The sequence below is a fragment of the Corvus moneduloides genome, chromosome 28, assembly GCF_009650955.1.
Source record: "Corvus moneduloides isolate bCorMon1 chromosome 28, bCorMon1.pri, whole genome shotgun sequence".
Classification (NCBI taxonomy): Eukaryota; Metazoa; Chordata; class Aves; order Passeriformes; family Corvidae; genus Corvus; species Corvus moneduloides.
The window spans coordinates 1,071,822-1,087,341 of NC_045503.1; the positions used below are offsets into that span (position 1 = coordinate 1,071,822).

Here is a 15,520-nt window from a genome sequence, read left to right on the forward strand (position 1 = left end):
ATCACACATTTTTGGGCAGTTTTCACATTGGCAAAATACAAGATAGACCTGCATTACAAAAAAAAAAAAAAATATATATATATTTATAGAACCACTGAGAATCATCCAAAAAAATAACTACATACAAAAAGAACCACAAAAAAAAATTATTACAATAATAATAGAATGATTTTAAAAAAATAAAAGACAACCCTTGCGTGTCCTAAAATAAAAAGTGCAACCGGACCTTTTCTTTCTGGTTATTTCAGTTTGCAAACAGAATACTGGTATTTGGGAAGGACTGGTGGAGAACAGCCGGGCTCCCTCCCCAGCCCCACAGCCAGGTGAAGAGTTAAAGCTATTCTGTAAACATCGGAGTTTCCTCCTTGCAGAATTCACGCCCCTCTTTCCTCATCCTCATCCTCGTCTTCTTCTTCGGCCCCTTCGCCCCCACCCTCCCGACCCCCCGGATTCGGCCTCCCCCCGCCCCCGCCGTGCCCTCTGCGCCTCTCCAGCTCCTCGCCGCCGCCTCTCCCCCCTCCCCGCCCCGTGCGCCCATCGGATCTGGTATTAAATAAAAAGCTCGATTTAAACAGTTTGAAGTCCTTAAAACGCCGTGGTGTTGGGGTGGAGGAGGGGGGGGCCGCCGGGCGAGCCCCCGGGCTAGGAGAAGATGTGGATGGCTTGGGTGGCGGGCACGTGGCACGCGGGGCACTGCGGCTGCGCCCGGCCGCAGATGCGCAGGGCACACTCCATGCAGAACAGGTTGTGGCCGCAGGGCACCAGCGCGGCCATCACCTCGCTCTCCAGGCACACCATGCACTCCCGGGAGCTCTTGCGGTGCCCATCCGAGCTGCTGGAGTCGGTGGGCGAGCCCGAGGCGGCCGAGATGCTGCCGGGCAGCGAGGAGGAGGAGGAGTAGCCGGTGCTGTTGGAGAAGGAGGAGAGTGAGCCCTGGGCGGGCAGCCAGGCCAGGGCGCCAGCGGGGTCGCTGGGGATGCGCCGCGCCGAGGGGTGCTCCAGCCCCGCCGCCCCGCTCTCGGGCAGGGTGGGCGAGTGGCGCGGCGTGGCCGGGCCGCTGTTGCGTCTCTGCGAGCTGTTGATGGAGGAGCAGCTGCTGAAGGCTTGCAGGGGGTTGCCCGAGCGCTCGAAGGGCGACCAGATGGTGGTGGTGGGCGTGGTGAGGTCGAGGGCCAAGAAGTCGAAGCCGAAGTCGCACTCGTCGGAGCCCAGCGGGGCCGGGGGCTCGCTGAAGGTGCTGTAGGGGCTGGTGGGGCTGGCGGCCGCCACGCGCCCGCTGTAGAAGGACTCGGTGGAGCCGCTGCCCAGGGAGCTGAGGCTGTCGTTGCGCAGCGCGGCCGAGGGGCGCTGGGCAGGGTGGGGGGCCTTGGCCCACGGGGCGGCCGTGCTGCCCTGCAGGTCGAGGCAGACGTCGGTGCCGTTGGAGTGGAAGTCGTTGTCGGCGTTGACGTCGATGAAGGAGCCTGTCCGCATGGTGATGTGCGCCTCGATCTCCTCACGCGCCCGGTCCACGTTCTCGGGCATCCCCGTCACCTCGAACACGGGCTCCTTGTCCCGGCTGGGCGTCACGATGTAGGTGTGCGTCTGCTGCTGGATGCGCTTGATGGTGGCGCCCTTGGGCCCCACCACCAGCCCCACCACGCGGTAGGGGACCCTCACCTGGATGGTGGTCTGGCCCGGCAGGTTGGGGGGCCCCTGCAGGGCCCCTGTCAGCCCGTTGACCTTGTTGCGCGTGGCCCGGATCATGGAGAAGTGCTCGGCGGCTGACAGGATCTCCCGCTTGGCCATCTCCACATCCTCCTTCCTCCCGGTGACGATGAACACGGGCTCCTCGCCCCTGACTGGGGTCTTGATGTACGTGTTGGTCTTGGCACGCAGGGCTTTGATTTTGCAGCCTGCAGGGCAACGAGAAGGGGGGAAAATGACACATCAACGCTGAGATCTCACAGTGACCCTCTGCTCACCCAGGATGGGGACACAAAGGACCAGCAGGAACCAGCAGGCCCCTTTGGCTCTGCACCTGCAGCATGGACACCCTTGGAGAGAGGAGTCCCTCCTGCCTCTGAGGCAGATGGGGCTCGTGGCTCCGTGCTGGGGGGCTGCCCTGGCTTCTCCTGGCTCCTGGCACTGCTCTGACTCTCAGGGGTTGAGGATCAGCAGGATGCAGCCAGAGGGCTGGGACAGGCATGGGCAGGGGTGCCAGGGTAGGCAGCCAGAGGGGCCACTGAGTGGGTGAGAAGCTGGATTCACTCCAGAGGTGTTCAAGGAGGTACAAGGAAAAAAAGACGTCAAGATGGAAAGGAAGGAAAAGGCTGCTTGTATCCTGCAGGTGCACTGACACCCCTGAGCCAGCAGCTGAACCTGAGCAACAGCCCTGGAATGCACTCCTGGAGTGAGAGGGGAGCCGGAGCTCCCCAAGGCAGGGGGCACAGCCACCCACCCCCTCCCCTCCTTGTCCCCAGGGAGGGATCCCCAGTGCCTGGGCTGAGGCAGGGGTGCTCCCAGGACAGGGGTGCTCCCGGGGCAGGGGTGCTCCCGGGGCAGGGGTGCTCCCGGGGCTCCTGCTCTCCCTGTTCTGCAAAGTCCTGCTTCCCCCGCAGGAGGAACGTGATTCAGCAGGCAGAGCATGGCCGGATGTGGGATTGCAGGATGGTGCTGCCAGCTCTGCCTTCGCCCCGTACAGCCCCAGGCACGGCCCCGGGCACGGCCCTGCCGGGCTCCGGCTGCAGGTCCTGGCAGCATCATCCAGACGAAGGCTCCCGCTCTCCTCCGGGGCTGCAAAAGGCCCCAAGTCTCCTCCAGGGTCACTTTGCTTGGCTCCACTGAGGAGCAGTCTGTGGCTGCCAGCCCAGCCCCACTCCCTGCACCCCCAGCCTTAATTGCATCCACTCTTCATTAAGTCCCTGCGAACCAGGCACAATGCGACCGGAGCTCACCGGCCACTGGCACACAGCAGAGAGTGACCCCCGCCTGTCCCCTCCCACCCCTGAGCTTTGCAGGGCATCCAACACAAAGCTGGGGGCGAGCAGGGATGGAGGGTGCTCGCTCGGAGCCCTGTCCCTGTCCCTGGCAAATGCTGCTGCAGATCCCTGTGGATAAACAGCTCGACTCCTCCGGGCACAGCCAAGCAGCTGCCAGTGCCTGGTTGGCTCCTCTGTGAACGGCTCAGGGCACTCCTTCCCCTCCTCCTCCTATTCCCAGACGCTCCCTGAGGAAGGGCAGGGCTGCTCTTCCAGCTGTGAGGCTGGGGAAGGAGCGGCCTAGAAGGCTGAAGGGCCTCAGCACATGAAAGATGTGGAGCTGCTGGAGCCACTCCAGAGGAGGCCACGGAGATGCTCCAAGGGCTGTAGCCCCTCTGCTCTGGAGCCAGGCTGGGAGAGCTGGGGGTGCTCACCTGGAGAGGAGAAGGCTCCAGGGAGAGCTCCGAGCCCCTTGCAGGGCCTAAAGGGGCTCCAGGAGAGCTGCAGAGGGACTGGGGACAAGGCATGGAGGGCCAGGACCCAGGGAATGGCTTCCCAGTGCCAGAGGGCAGGGCTGGATGGGATCTTGGGCAGGAATTGTTCCCTGGGAGGGTGGGGATATTGGGTTTCTGTAGCCAGGTGTTGGTAGCAGGGAGGTTACAGGGGTGGCTTCTGTGAGCAGCTGCCAGAAGCTTCCCCCACGTCTGGCAGAGCCAATTCCAGCCGGCTGCGAGATGGAGCCGGCACTGGCCAAGGCCCAGCCCAGCAGAGACGGTAGAGACGCCTCAGGATCAGGGATTTAAGAAGGAAAAAAGGTGTTGTGCAGCTGTCCTTGGGTCTAGAGAAGAGCAGGGTTAGAACATGTGAGAGAAGCAGCTCTGCAGACAGCCAGGGCAGGGCAGGAGGAGGGGCAGGAGCTGCTCCAGGCGCCCGAGCTGAGATTCCCTGCAGGGAAAACCATGGTGAAGGCTGTGGAAGTCCACAGGGGTGCAGAGAGGCACCTGCAGCCCCAGGAGGAGCCCACACTGGAGCAGGGGCATGCCCAATGAAGGCTGTGACCCTGAGGGAAGCCTGAGCTGGAGCAGGGTCCTGGCAGGGAGCTGCAGACCCATGGAGAGAGGAGCCCACGCTGCAGCAGGTTTGCTGGAAGGACTTGTGACACTGAGGGGGACCCAGGCTGGGACAGTGTGTGGAGAACTGGGTCCCGTGGGAGGGACCCCACACTGGGGCAGGGGAAGGGCTCCAGCAGCAGGAACAACGTGGGATGAACTGACTGTGATCCCCATTCCCATCTCCCTGTGCTGCTGGAGGGAAGAGGGAGAGCCCAGGAAGGAGGGAGGGGTAAGGGGAAGGTATTTTTAAGATTTATTTTACTTCTCACGGTCCTGCTCTGATTTTGTTAATAATAAATTCAATTAGTATCTCCAAGTTGAGTCTGTTTTGCCCCTGACAACACTGGGTGAGGGACCTCTCCCTGCCCTCATCTCAACCCATGAACCCTTTGCTGTATTTTCTCTCCCCTGACCACTTGTGGAGGGCAGTGATGGAGCAGCCTTGGTAGGTGCCTGGAACCAGCCAGAGTCACAGTGAAACAGGGTGCCCAGAGCAGCTGGGGCTGCCTCTGGATCCCTGGAAGTGTCCAAGGCCAGGCTGGACACTGGGGCTTTGGAGCTGCCTGGGACAGTGGAAGGTGTCCCTGCCTTGGCAGGAGTGGGACTGGATGAGCTTTAATACCCCCTGCAACCCAAACCATTCTGGGATTCTGTGACTCAGCCAGGGCTGGAATGGCACAAGAAGTTGAGCCAGCTCTGTCCCAAGCAGGTAAATCAACCCAGGCTCTGCAGCAGCACCCGGAGAGCAGAGGGAGAACAGGAGCTGTGCTGTGCTTACACCTCGTGGATGACCAGAAGTGAAAAACTTCATTCAGTGAGCAGCAGGAGCTGCCCTGGCTGCCACAGCCAGGCTCTTCAGCACCACTGACCCCTGGCAGGTGGATTTATGGCTGGGGCACATGGTAAAGCAACAGCCCAGGGACTGGGGCAGGGCAGAACCATCAAATGTGACATTTACTGAAGCCATTATCAGGTGCCAGCTCCTACAGGGCTGTCCTGGGAGAGGCACCTGCACCTCCCATGTTCCCCTCCCAGATTTATCCTGGTACCTGCTGTAAGATCTGCCCGTGCTCCAGCACCTGGCAAACCAGGACAAGCCAAGGGCAGTGGGAAGAGGCTCTGCTGGTGCCTCCCATGGGCACCAGCCTCATGCCCAAGGTCCCAAATTCATCCTTTGCAGCATCACAGAACCATGGAATATCCTGAGCTGGAAGGACCCTCAGGGATCCTGAGTTCAGCACCTGGCCCTGCACAGACACCCCAACAACCCCAGCCTGGGCATCCCTGAGAGCGCTGTCCAAACGCTCCTGCAGCTCTGGCAGCCTCGGGGCCGGGCCCATTCCCTGGGGAGCCTGGGCAGTGCCCAGCAGCCTCGGGGGGAAGAACCTTTCCCTGAGATCCATCCCAACCCTTATCAAGTGGCAATTTCAGGATGCAAAGGCACTGGCAGCTCCAGGAGCTGCACACAGGAGCTGCTCAGGAGCCACATCCCACGGGGGACATGGCCCAGTGAGGCTCTTCCTCACCCCACTCCCTCACACCAGCAGCACCCAAATGATGCCACGGCAGCACCACAGAGAGGAAGAGTTTGTCTGGCTGCTCCCATGAGCTCTTCACAGGGACAAAGGCAGAAACTTTGGATAAAAATCAAAGGGTGCCTGGCTTGGCCAGTTCCACCCTCCTCAAACCAGCAGTGCAGGAAAAATGCCCCCAACCCGTGGCTGCTGGATGATGCCAGGGCCATGGATGGCACCAAACACAGCCGGGGTGGGAGCTGGTTTTCCCAGGGGAGGGGTAGGAGAAGAGGATGGCAGATCTGGGAGGATGGGGATGTGGGGTCACCCCCTGCCTGTCCCAGAACCACACCAGGAAACACTGGGAAGGGAGGCAGTGGCCAGGGAAGCCACAGCCTGAGGCCATGTGCTGGCACCAGCACCAGGAACTCTGCCTGCGAGGAGCCTCCAGCACTGGGACACAGCAGGGCACCAATCTGTCCTGCCCTGTCCCCAGGCCTGAACTCCTCCTGAGACACCCCTTGGCCACAGGGACTCCCGTGCAAAGGTCCCAAAGCCTGGAGTGGGCAGGAGGGGCAGGAGGGGCAGGATGAGCAGCCTCCCCAGGCTGGGATCCAGGGAGTGTTGAACCCCGCCCGGCACAGTGAGCAGTGGCTCCGGGACACCGGGAACTGGTGCAGACACAACCTCACAGCAGGACACTGCTGTCCCCCAGCACACCTGCACCCCCTGAGGCGGCTGAGCCAGGGCTGCCCCTGCCCGTGCTCAGGAGGGGGGATGGCACCTCGTGGCTGAGCCCCCAAGAGACACAGGAACTTGAAGTGCAAACTGGTGGTTTAACCAGCAACTGCAACTGGGGGAGTCATGGAATGGTTTGGTTTGGAAGGGACCTTAGTGTTGATCTTGTGCCACCCCCTGCCAAGGCAGGGACACCTCCCACTGTCCCAGGCTGCTCCAAGCCCCAATGTCCAGCCTGGCCTTGGCCACTGCCAGGGATCCAGGGGCAGCCCCAGCTGCTCTGGGCACCCTGGGCCAGGGCCTGCCCACCCTCCCAGGGAACAATTCCTGCCCAAGATCCCATCCAGCCCTGCCCTCTGGCACTGGGAAGCCATTCCCTGGCTCCTGGCCCTCCATGCCTTGTCCCCAGTCCCTCTGCAGCTCTCCTGGAGCCCCTTTAGGCCCTGCAAGGGGCTCGGAGCTCTCCCTGGAGCCTTCTCCTCTCCAGGTGAGCACCCCCAGCTCTCCCAGCCTGGCTCCAGAGGGGCTCCAGCCCTTGGGGCATCTCCGTGGCCTCCTCTGGAGTGGCTCCAGCAGCTCCACATCTTTCCTGTGCTCAGAATGACCCAGACCAGTACAAGCCATTTCAGATGAGTCCCTGCAAACCTCCACCCCAGCACGCTGTGACACCATCCTGGACGGCCACATCCCTGTGAAGCTGCTGCAGGATCAGGGTCAGGCTGGAGGGGGCTGTGGAAAGGACCTGGAGCTGCCTGGCAGTGCCGCCGAGCCCCCAGCCCAGGCAGTGCCAGACCTCAGCCCAGCAGCACCAGGTGGCACCCACACATTCCCCCAGCCAAGGGCTGCTGCACAGCACCAAAGGCAACAGAGCAGAACAAAGTGCCTGACTTTGCTGCAAGTCCCCACCACAGCAGCTTTAAAGATCCAAATAAAAACACCCCAAAAACAGGGGCAGGATGGAGGGGACAGACCCAGGGATGCTTCAGCCCCAACAGCCCTTTTGAACACCAGAGCCCGAGAGCGGCTCAGCTGCTGTGTTACAGCTCTCTGGTGGAGCTCTGAGTCCCTGTGGGCACAAACTCATCCACGCTCAGCTGCCAGCAAATCCCTGCGTTCCAGAGGTCTCACCCCACCCCCCAAATCACAGCCCCCCCGTGCCACCACACCCAGCTCTGCCTGCAGGGACAGCCCCGATGGGGGGTGAGCAGGACACTCCTCCCAAACCTTCTGTCCCAACTCCACACCCTCCTCTTTCACCCTCTCCCCATCCCACATGGCTCCCATGACACTCCACTCTGCAAAACTGCCCTGCCTGCACCCATCCCACCTGCCCTGGGATGGGACATTGGCAGCTTCTGACAAGGAACAGAATCCCAGGGGGTTCTCCCCGGGTAATGTGGTGATGGAGGCAGCACCCCAGGAAAGGCAGCTGCTCTCCCTGAACATCCTCACTCGGCATCACCAAAGAAAACTTGGCCTTCTGCGAGAAGCCCCAGACAGATCAGGGCTGAGACCACTGCAAGAGCCCTTGAAAACCAGCACAACACTGGGGGAGAGGGCTGGGAAGATCCTCTGTGCTCCAAAAACCACGCTGGAGGTGACGAATCCTGCGCAGCTCATCCACGCCCTGATCCTGGCACGGCCCAGGCAGCCTCTGCTCCCACATCAGGTGCCTCCTGCACACAAGGACAGAGCCAGCTCATCCCCTTGCCCAGACCACATCTCTGCTTGCCCGAGGAGGTCTGTGCTGGCAGTGCCCAGCTCTGAGCTGGTAAAACCCAAAAAGCACCAGCAGAGCTTTTCTGGAGGAGCCTCTGGTGGCACCACGCAGGAGGATGGTTCTGTCCCAGACTTGGGAACCCGCTGGTGCCTCACCCCTGGAGTGCTCTAGCCATGGCTCTTCGTCTTCCCCAGCTCTGCAGCATCTCCTGGCCTCTGACCCAGAGTTCTGGAGCTCCCGGTCCTCTTTGCTACCGGCAAATGGCACAGGATGGGCCCGGACTGGGGCCAGGCATGGAGGAGAAAATGCTGCACCTCCATCACAGCTCCTCTCCCTTGTGCTGAGCGCTCCCTCCCAGCTCTGCACACAGGAACGAGCTCATCCCTCACCCTGCTGCGGGAAGCCAGCACAGCACACTTTGGCTTCTTCTCCAGACACTGGGAAGAGTGGGGCAGGGAGGCTGGGCTCTTCTCCTCGGGACACAGTGTGCAGCCAGTGCCAGCTCTCAGACGTACAGGCAGATCCTGCAGCAACCAGACCCATCTGTGTGACCAAGCTCAGGAGTTCCCAGCTCTGCTACAACCCAGCTGGGAGGAGGCAGCCAGGAGGATGTGCCAGGTGCCTCCAAGGACGTGGCACCGTGGGCAGGAGACAACAGAGCAGCAACCCAGGGCTCCGAAATGAGAGGACTCCTTGCACCCCTGTGATCCATGGCAAGGTTACAGGTGCCCAGGCTGGCCCAGAGAGGCCCACGGTCACCCTGTGCATCCTCCCAGCACTGGAATGCCAGCCATCCTCTAGCAGCGAGAAGTGCCATGTGCCATCCTTCCCAGGATCTCCCCTTCGAGCATCCCAGCATCTTCTATAAACAGCAACTTTCCTTTTGTAGAGCTGTGACAGTCCCTGAGTGTCACAGATGGGGAGAGGAGCTGTGGCTCCATCCCATGGGAGGCACCTGGTGTGGGAGGGCAGAGCAGACGCTGCTGGGACAGCAGGAATCCACACCAGCACAGCGCCCACGTGCCAGAGCCAGGGCAGCTCCAACACCTGCCCCCTGCTCCTGCTGATTCCCGTTATCCCCATGGCTCTCGCTGCTGGATGGCAAGAGGAGCCCACGCCGCTGCAATCGGTGCCCACAGCACCTTTTGGAGATGGTCCCTCCCACGGCAGGAATCATGACTGGGCTTGCAGGCGAAGGCACGGCCAGGGAATCCCGCCCGGCCACACAGCCGTGTGGGAGAGGAGCCACAGATCCCGGCTGCAAGAGGAGCCACGGATGCCAGTGGGCAGATGCTGCTCTGTGGTGTCACCAATGCCAATCTGGACATGGGGTCATGACAAACACTCCTCCAGCTCAGGCAAGAAAATACCAATTTGCTTTAGAGAACAAAGATTTACCTGATGGGCTGCTGCTGCTCTTTGTGAAAGGGTGAAATTAGGGGATCTGGAGGAGAGAAACTGAAGAAAAGGAGAAGTAGGAGAAGTTGTGTCCAGCTGCCTGTGTCCCACCTCAGCCTGCATAGGACAGGACATCCGTGTGTTGGTCCTGGCTGCCAGGACCTCCCTGGTCCCCACTTGCCACAGCAGCTGGGTCTGGGCAAAGCAGGGCGGGTCCCAAAGTGCCCCAGGAGCTGCTCCTCAGCACACGGTGTGTGGGGAGAGATCCTGAGCCTTGCCCCACCTCCAGCCCCTTCCAGGGCACTTGAGGTGCACATCTTCATCCCCTCCTGTGTTCCAGGCGTGGCGGCACCGCAAACTTCTGCTCCCTGGGTCACAGCCAGGCCGGGCAGTGAGGGAAAGACAAGAGCGACAGGGACATGGTCTGGGTGACCCAACCCAGCCCTGCAGTGTCACCAGCAGGGCACATTTGGTCACCACGATGATGATGGTCCAGCCAAACACCCCAAGGCTCAGCTCTACAGCCAGACCCCGCTGCCACGGGGCTGCCAAAACTGAGGGAGACTCACAGGGGGGATCTGGGAACCAGAAGGACCCGGGAGGCAGCACAGGGTGAGTGAGAAGGGCTCTGCTGGGTGTGAGCCCTGGGGAACAACCTCGGTATTGCCCCTGCTCAGGCTACACCTGAGCATCCTTGGTGTAATCCAGCGGCCAGTGGCACTGGAGAGCAGCTGGAGCACAAACACACTGCTGCCAGCCCCGTGCTGCCCAACCATCCCACCCCACCGTGTGATCGAGGGTGCTGAGTGCCCCTCCTCACCAAAAATCCAGTGCAAGGCCACCATGCTGCATCCCAGCAGGCCAAGACCAGGAGAGGGGCAGGACACACAAGAGGAAACCCCTGGAGAGGGCTGTTCCTGCCCACGGGCTGGGGCTGCAGCACAGAGCTCCAGCTCACAGCCGGCCCCAGGTCACCTCCAACCCCACACGGTGCCCCCCAAGCACCCCTCCTCAAGCTGGTGTAATAATTTTTGCAAAAGTTTCACGAGCCCGTGGAGCTCAGCGAGCAGCCAAACTCCGCCAAGGTGCTTGGGCAGGTACCTGGCTGTGCACCCAACTCCTCGGGGCGCGGGAGGTGCAGCACCGGGGTCTCACCACACCGAAACGCCCAGGGAAAGGCACCGACCGGCAGCTCCCGGGCCAACGCAGCCATTCCCCCGGCCTCCTCCCCTGGCAGAACCAGGGCTTCTCAGCAGAGCCCAGCCCCCGGCACAGGTTCGGTTTCACGCTGCCGGAGCCCGTGGCTCCGCAGAGCCCGGCGGCGAGGCCACCAAATCCAGGTCTCCATCCAGCCCGGGAGGAAGAGGAGGAGAATCCTCGGGAGCAGGGCGCGGTGCCACGCTCCGCTCCTCCGGCTCTGCCCCGCCGCCCGCCCAGCCCGGCGGGGTCCGGCAGCCCGGGGGGACCCCCGGCCGGGGCGGTGGGACCGGAGAGGGGTGCTCGGAAAGTTGGGAGGCCGGGAAGCGGGGCCGGCTGGGAGGCGGCGCAGGCCAATGGGAAGCGCCGAGCATGATGTCACCGCGCTCATCACAGCATGGCTCTGGCTAACAAAGAGAACAATGAGGCTGCCCAGTTCCCCGCTTCCCCCCTGGAAAAAAAGCCCCCCGACCCCCGGCTCGCAGCCCCCCGGACAGGGAGGGGTGGGAGGCGCGGGGCGAGGGCACGGCTGGGGTGCCAGACCCCACAAGGGCAAAACACCCCGGAGGTCACGCTCCCTGCGAGGGGATTCCTGCCGGGATCTCTGCGGGCAGCAGCTCCTTTCCTTTTCCTTAATTCCTCCGCCCTGGGGTCTTTTCTTTTTGATTTTTTAAGGTGAAAGTTTGGTTTATTTGGTATGTCCTGGAGACAAAGCCCACTCCAGGCACACCCACCCGGCGAGGGCTGGGGCGTCCTTTTGTGACAGCTGGGTGCGAGGGGCTCCTCGGCCGCCTGCGGAGCTCCGGCCACCTACAAACGAGCGCGTTAATGACCATTTATATCGGATTTATCAGTAGGATTTGTAAACGAAGTCTGAGATAAGGGGCACCGTTTACACGCCGGGTCTGAGATAGGGAGCTGGAGGGGAGGGGGCAGAGGCACAACTACAATGAAACCAAAGCTCTCGCCTCGCTCCGTGTCCTGGCAGCTCCCATGGACTTGCGTGGCTCCCGGGAACTCTCCGTGGGCACCCGGCGTGATCCCACCCGGGCCGATGGAGTTTAATTGCTATTTCCAGGCAGTTCGGTTGGACTGGCGCGGAGCGCAGCTCCCGGGACCCGCGGCCGACTTTCGGGGCCGTGGGATCTGCCGCCGTTAAGTTTCCGCCTCCGCACGGAGACAAAGCCCCGAAATTGCCCCGAATCGCGGGGTCCGGCGCGAGGGAAAGGGGGGTCGCCGTGTCCCGCCGGGTCCCCACGCCGCGTTACCTTGCCGGCCCACGATCTCGGCGACGTGCTCGGAGCTGGGCACGGGCACGCACTCGGTCATGTTCACGCTCTTCTTCCTGCTCGCCGGCGGCTCGGGCAGCAGCGCGGGCGGCCCCAGCGGCGGGGCCAGGCTGCCGAAGGCGCCCGCGGCCGGGGCGGGGGCCGGCACCGGGGAGCCGCCGCCGCCGCCGCCGCCGCGCTCCCGCTCCCTTAGGCCGCCCGGCCCCGCGCCCCCCGCCGGCTCCTCCGCGCCCTCCAGCCCCAGCAGCGAGAGCTGGTCCAGGGCGAACCTGAGCGCGGCGGCTTCGCCCTGCGCCGGCGGCCCCTCCCGCTCCCGGCCGGGCTCGGGCTCCGGCGGCGGGTCCTGCCCGGCGGGCGGCGGCGGGCTGAGCAGGGTGAGGCAGCGCGGCGGGCCGCGGGCCGGCTGCCCGGGCTCGGGCTGGTACATGGAGCCGGGCATGGCGCGGAGCGGGCGCGGAGCGCAGCGGGCCGGGGCCGGGGCGGTGCCGCTGCCCGGGGCCGCCGCCGCCGCCTCCCTGCGCCCCCCGCCCCGCCCGGCGATGGGCCGGGCCGCGCCCGCCGCGCGCATGCGCGCCACGGCCCCGCCCACCGGGCCGGCCCCTCCCCGCCGGTGCCCCGCCCACCGGGCCACGCCCTTGGGGCCCCGCCCTCCCCGCGGAGCCGCGACCCCGGCCCGCCCCAGCCCGGGGGCTCCGAGCGTTTGGGGGGGTCTGAGCATCCCGGGGGGGGTCCGAGTGTGGGGTAAGGGGGCCCTGAGCATCGCAGGGGGATGGGAGGGGTCCGAGCATCGGAGCGGCGTTCTGAGCACCCCCCGGGGAGCTGCGAACCTCCCGGAGGGTTCCGAGCATCCCCGGAAGGGTTTCCTAAAATTGCAGGGGGTACTGAGCATCCCAGAGGCACTCCGGCATCGCAGATGGTTCTGAGCATCGAGAGGTTCCGAGCATCCGAAGGGGACCCCGACCACCGAGGGGGGGCTATCGAACATCCCGAGGGGTTCGAGCATCCCCGGGGGCCACGAGCATCTCCGGCGCACGGCACCGTCACCCTCCCCCCATCCGCAGCTCAGACACGACTGCTCCCATCGCGGAGCCGGGGCTGAGCTGCCTGGAAAACGCCGCCGAAACCGAGGGAGGCGGGAGGCAACCGGCTCGGAGGGGACAGCCCGGCAGTGCCACCGCCCCTCGGCAGAAAGGACCGAGCAGGTCAGTGGGTACCGCTCGGCCCCGCAGGGAGCGGAGCCGCCAGCGCCGCAGCAGCGGCAGCGCCTCCCGGTACCGGGCAGCCGCTCCCTCCGCCCCTTCCGCGCACTCGGGGACAGAGCTGTGGCACAGCCCCGCTCCGCGACCGCTGGATTCCTCCTTCTCCCCGAGTTACTAAACTTAAGAAAACATAAAATCGCCGTCTTTTCCCCCACCATTTCCCCTTGGATGTTGCGCTTCTGTTTCACAGGGTGATTGCACAGAGTCCCGGAGCACTTTGGGGTGGAAGGCACCGTCCGGTTCCAGCCCCGTTTTGCCGTTCACGCTCAGCAGCAGCAGCGTCACCTGGTTGTGCCTGACAGAGCCACAAACACCTCGGCAGCCTGGATGCGCCGAGACCAGGGCTCCCACTCCCCTTCCACATCACACCACCACAGCAGGGCCCTGCTGCCATGGATGTCCCCCCCACGGCTCACTGCCAAGCTGCTGCCTCCAAACCCTTTGTCTCAGCTGGGCCACGGCTTTACAGGGCCCTTCCACAGCCAGGACTTGCACTCCTTCCCTAGAAAAACACAGAGCAATTCCCAGCTCACGCACCTGCCCAGACATTCCCATTCCACAGCTCTACACTCAAGTTTAATTTTCTCCATTTACACATAATTGTCTTTCCCAATCACTGTCTTTGGGATTAATTCAACCATTTGTCTTGGGATTGTTTTTAATTGCAAGAACCATCAGTGTCTGGGCTAGAAACCCCCCCTTCAATCCACCCACTCTGTTCCCATTTCAGATCCCAGGAAACGTTAACTCCTGCTGCTCCATGGCCCCAAAACAAGCACATGGGCTGGCCCTGTGCTTCCAAGCTTTGCCCTTCAGCTGGTGACTCTTCTACGGACAGAGACTTTCACATTCTGATACTTTGAAAAAGAAACCTGAAACTTCTGTGGGATCTTTCCAGCAAGGCAACAGCCACCAGGAACTGTCTCTTTAATTCTTTCCCCTCCTTTCACCCGACAACTAAACCCAGCGTCTTCCAGCTGCTAAAAAGTTTAATGAAAACAGTTAACAAGCTGCTTCTCCTCCTGATTTGCCTCTTCTTCCTCTCCTCCTGCTTTCTCTCCAGAGGACTCAGCTGTGAACTCCCACCAGCCCTTTCCTTCTGTCTGGTTGCTGCAGAGAAAGCTGGAGCAACTTCTGTTTTCTCCCCAAACAGCTCAATTTCACAGAGATGTGTCCATATCCATCCCAGTTCCTGTGCTTACACACATCTAACAGCATCAGCTCAGCTCCGGGAATCCTCCCACTACAGACCTGCCTTCTCCATGCCATGAGCTGTTCAGAGAGCTGCCAGGCTCCAGGATTATTGCATGGAATCCTTGAATATCCCAGCTTGGAAGGGACCCTCAGGGATCATCAGTGCAGCCCCTGGCCCTGCACAGACACCCCAACAACCCCAGCCTGGGCATCCCTGAGAGCGCTGTCCAAACGCTCCTGCAGCTCTGGCAGCCTCGGGGCCGGGCCCATTCCCTGGGGAGCCTGGGCAGTGCCCAGCAGCCTTGGGGGGAAGAACCTTTCCCTGACATCCATGCCCAGCCCTGACCCAGCTCCAGCCAATTTTGGCATGAGGGTTTGCACCCACTGAGGAGAGAAGCTTCTCTTCCAGGGAAAGACACAGGAAATCCAGGTCTGATCTTGAGACATCCCCCCCTTTGCCCCTCCACTTCCCAGAATATTTAACATAGTAAGTTGAAACAAAATAGTGGGGTTTCCATAACTTGAGACAGAAGAGTACAACCCCTCCTCTCTAAGCTCCTTCTGTTTCCAGATAATGGAGGAAACTCAGGCATGCCTGACACCAGCTCTGGCAACCTCGAGCAATACAAGAGGAGTGCACTTGTGCCTGAACGGCTCCTTAGGGATGTCCTTGCTGCAGCTCCAACACTAAACACACTCCTGGCCACCGCAGGCCACCACATCACCAGCTCTGATGTGTGATTTATGTGGGCTTTCCAAGTCCCCTCGGGAGCTGCACTCCCAACACTGCCATTTTTGTCTCTCTGTGCTTTCTCAGTCCTTTTGGGAAATTTCTACGTCAAGTCCAACAACACCCAGGGAAACTGCCAGTTGTTATTTTAAGCACTTTGGCAAACCTGGTTTGTAGATGTTGTGCCTCTGATCTGTTCCATTTTCAGCAGAACTAGCTCACACTTTCTTCTGAGAGTCTTAATTCCAGGCATGACACCAAGTGGCCTTTGGGGTTTTTTTAACCTGAGCAATTAGCAGTTCTTAAAGAGACTTGTGTCTCTCATTAACAGAGGAAATGAGTCTACAAACCAGGGAAGTTGTTCAGCACAACTCTATTTCATTATCAAAACATGACCATGCAGAAGAAC

General features: G+C 61.8%; 1 protein-coding gene across 4 annotated transcripts; it reads right to left on the bottom strand.

Annotated features, from left to right (window-relative positions):
• Positions 1 to 481: 481 nt before the first annotated feature.
• On the bottom strand, positions 482 to 12,400 carry MEX3D (mex-3 RNA binding family member D). 4 transcript variants are annotated; one of them, XM_032092909.1, is made up of 5 exons: positions 11,908 to 11,986; positions 9,726 to 11,449; positions 9,443 to 9,559; positions 8,434 to 9,364; positions 482 to 1,895 (listed from the first exon to the last, which is right to left on the bottom strand). In XM_032092909.1, the coding sequence occupies exons 4-5, from the start codon at positions 8,585 to 8,587 to the stop codon at positions 643 to 645; spliced, it is 1,407 nt and encodes a 468-aa protein (XP_031948800.1). In that variant the 5' UTR covers positions 8,588 to 9,364; positions 9,443 to 9,559; positions 9,726 to 11,449; positions 11,908 to 11,986; the 3' UTR covers positions 482 to 642. The 4 variants fall into 4 exon arrangements, with proteins under 4 accessions (XP_031948800.1, XP_031948799.1, XP_031948802.1 ...); XM_032092908.1 differs by having other exon boundaries at positions 8,434 to 9,302; positions 9,443 to 11,449; XM_032092911.1 differs by having other exon boundaries at positions 9,443 to 9,810; positions 11,908 to 11,967.
• Between the last annotated feature and the right edge of the window lie 3,120 nt (positions 12,401 to 15,520).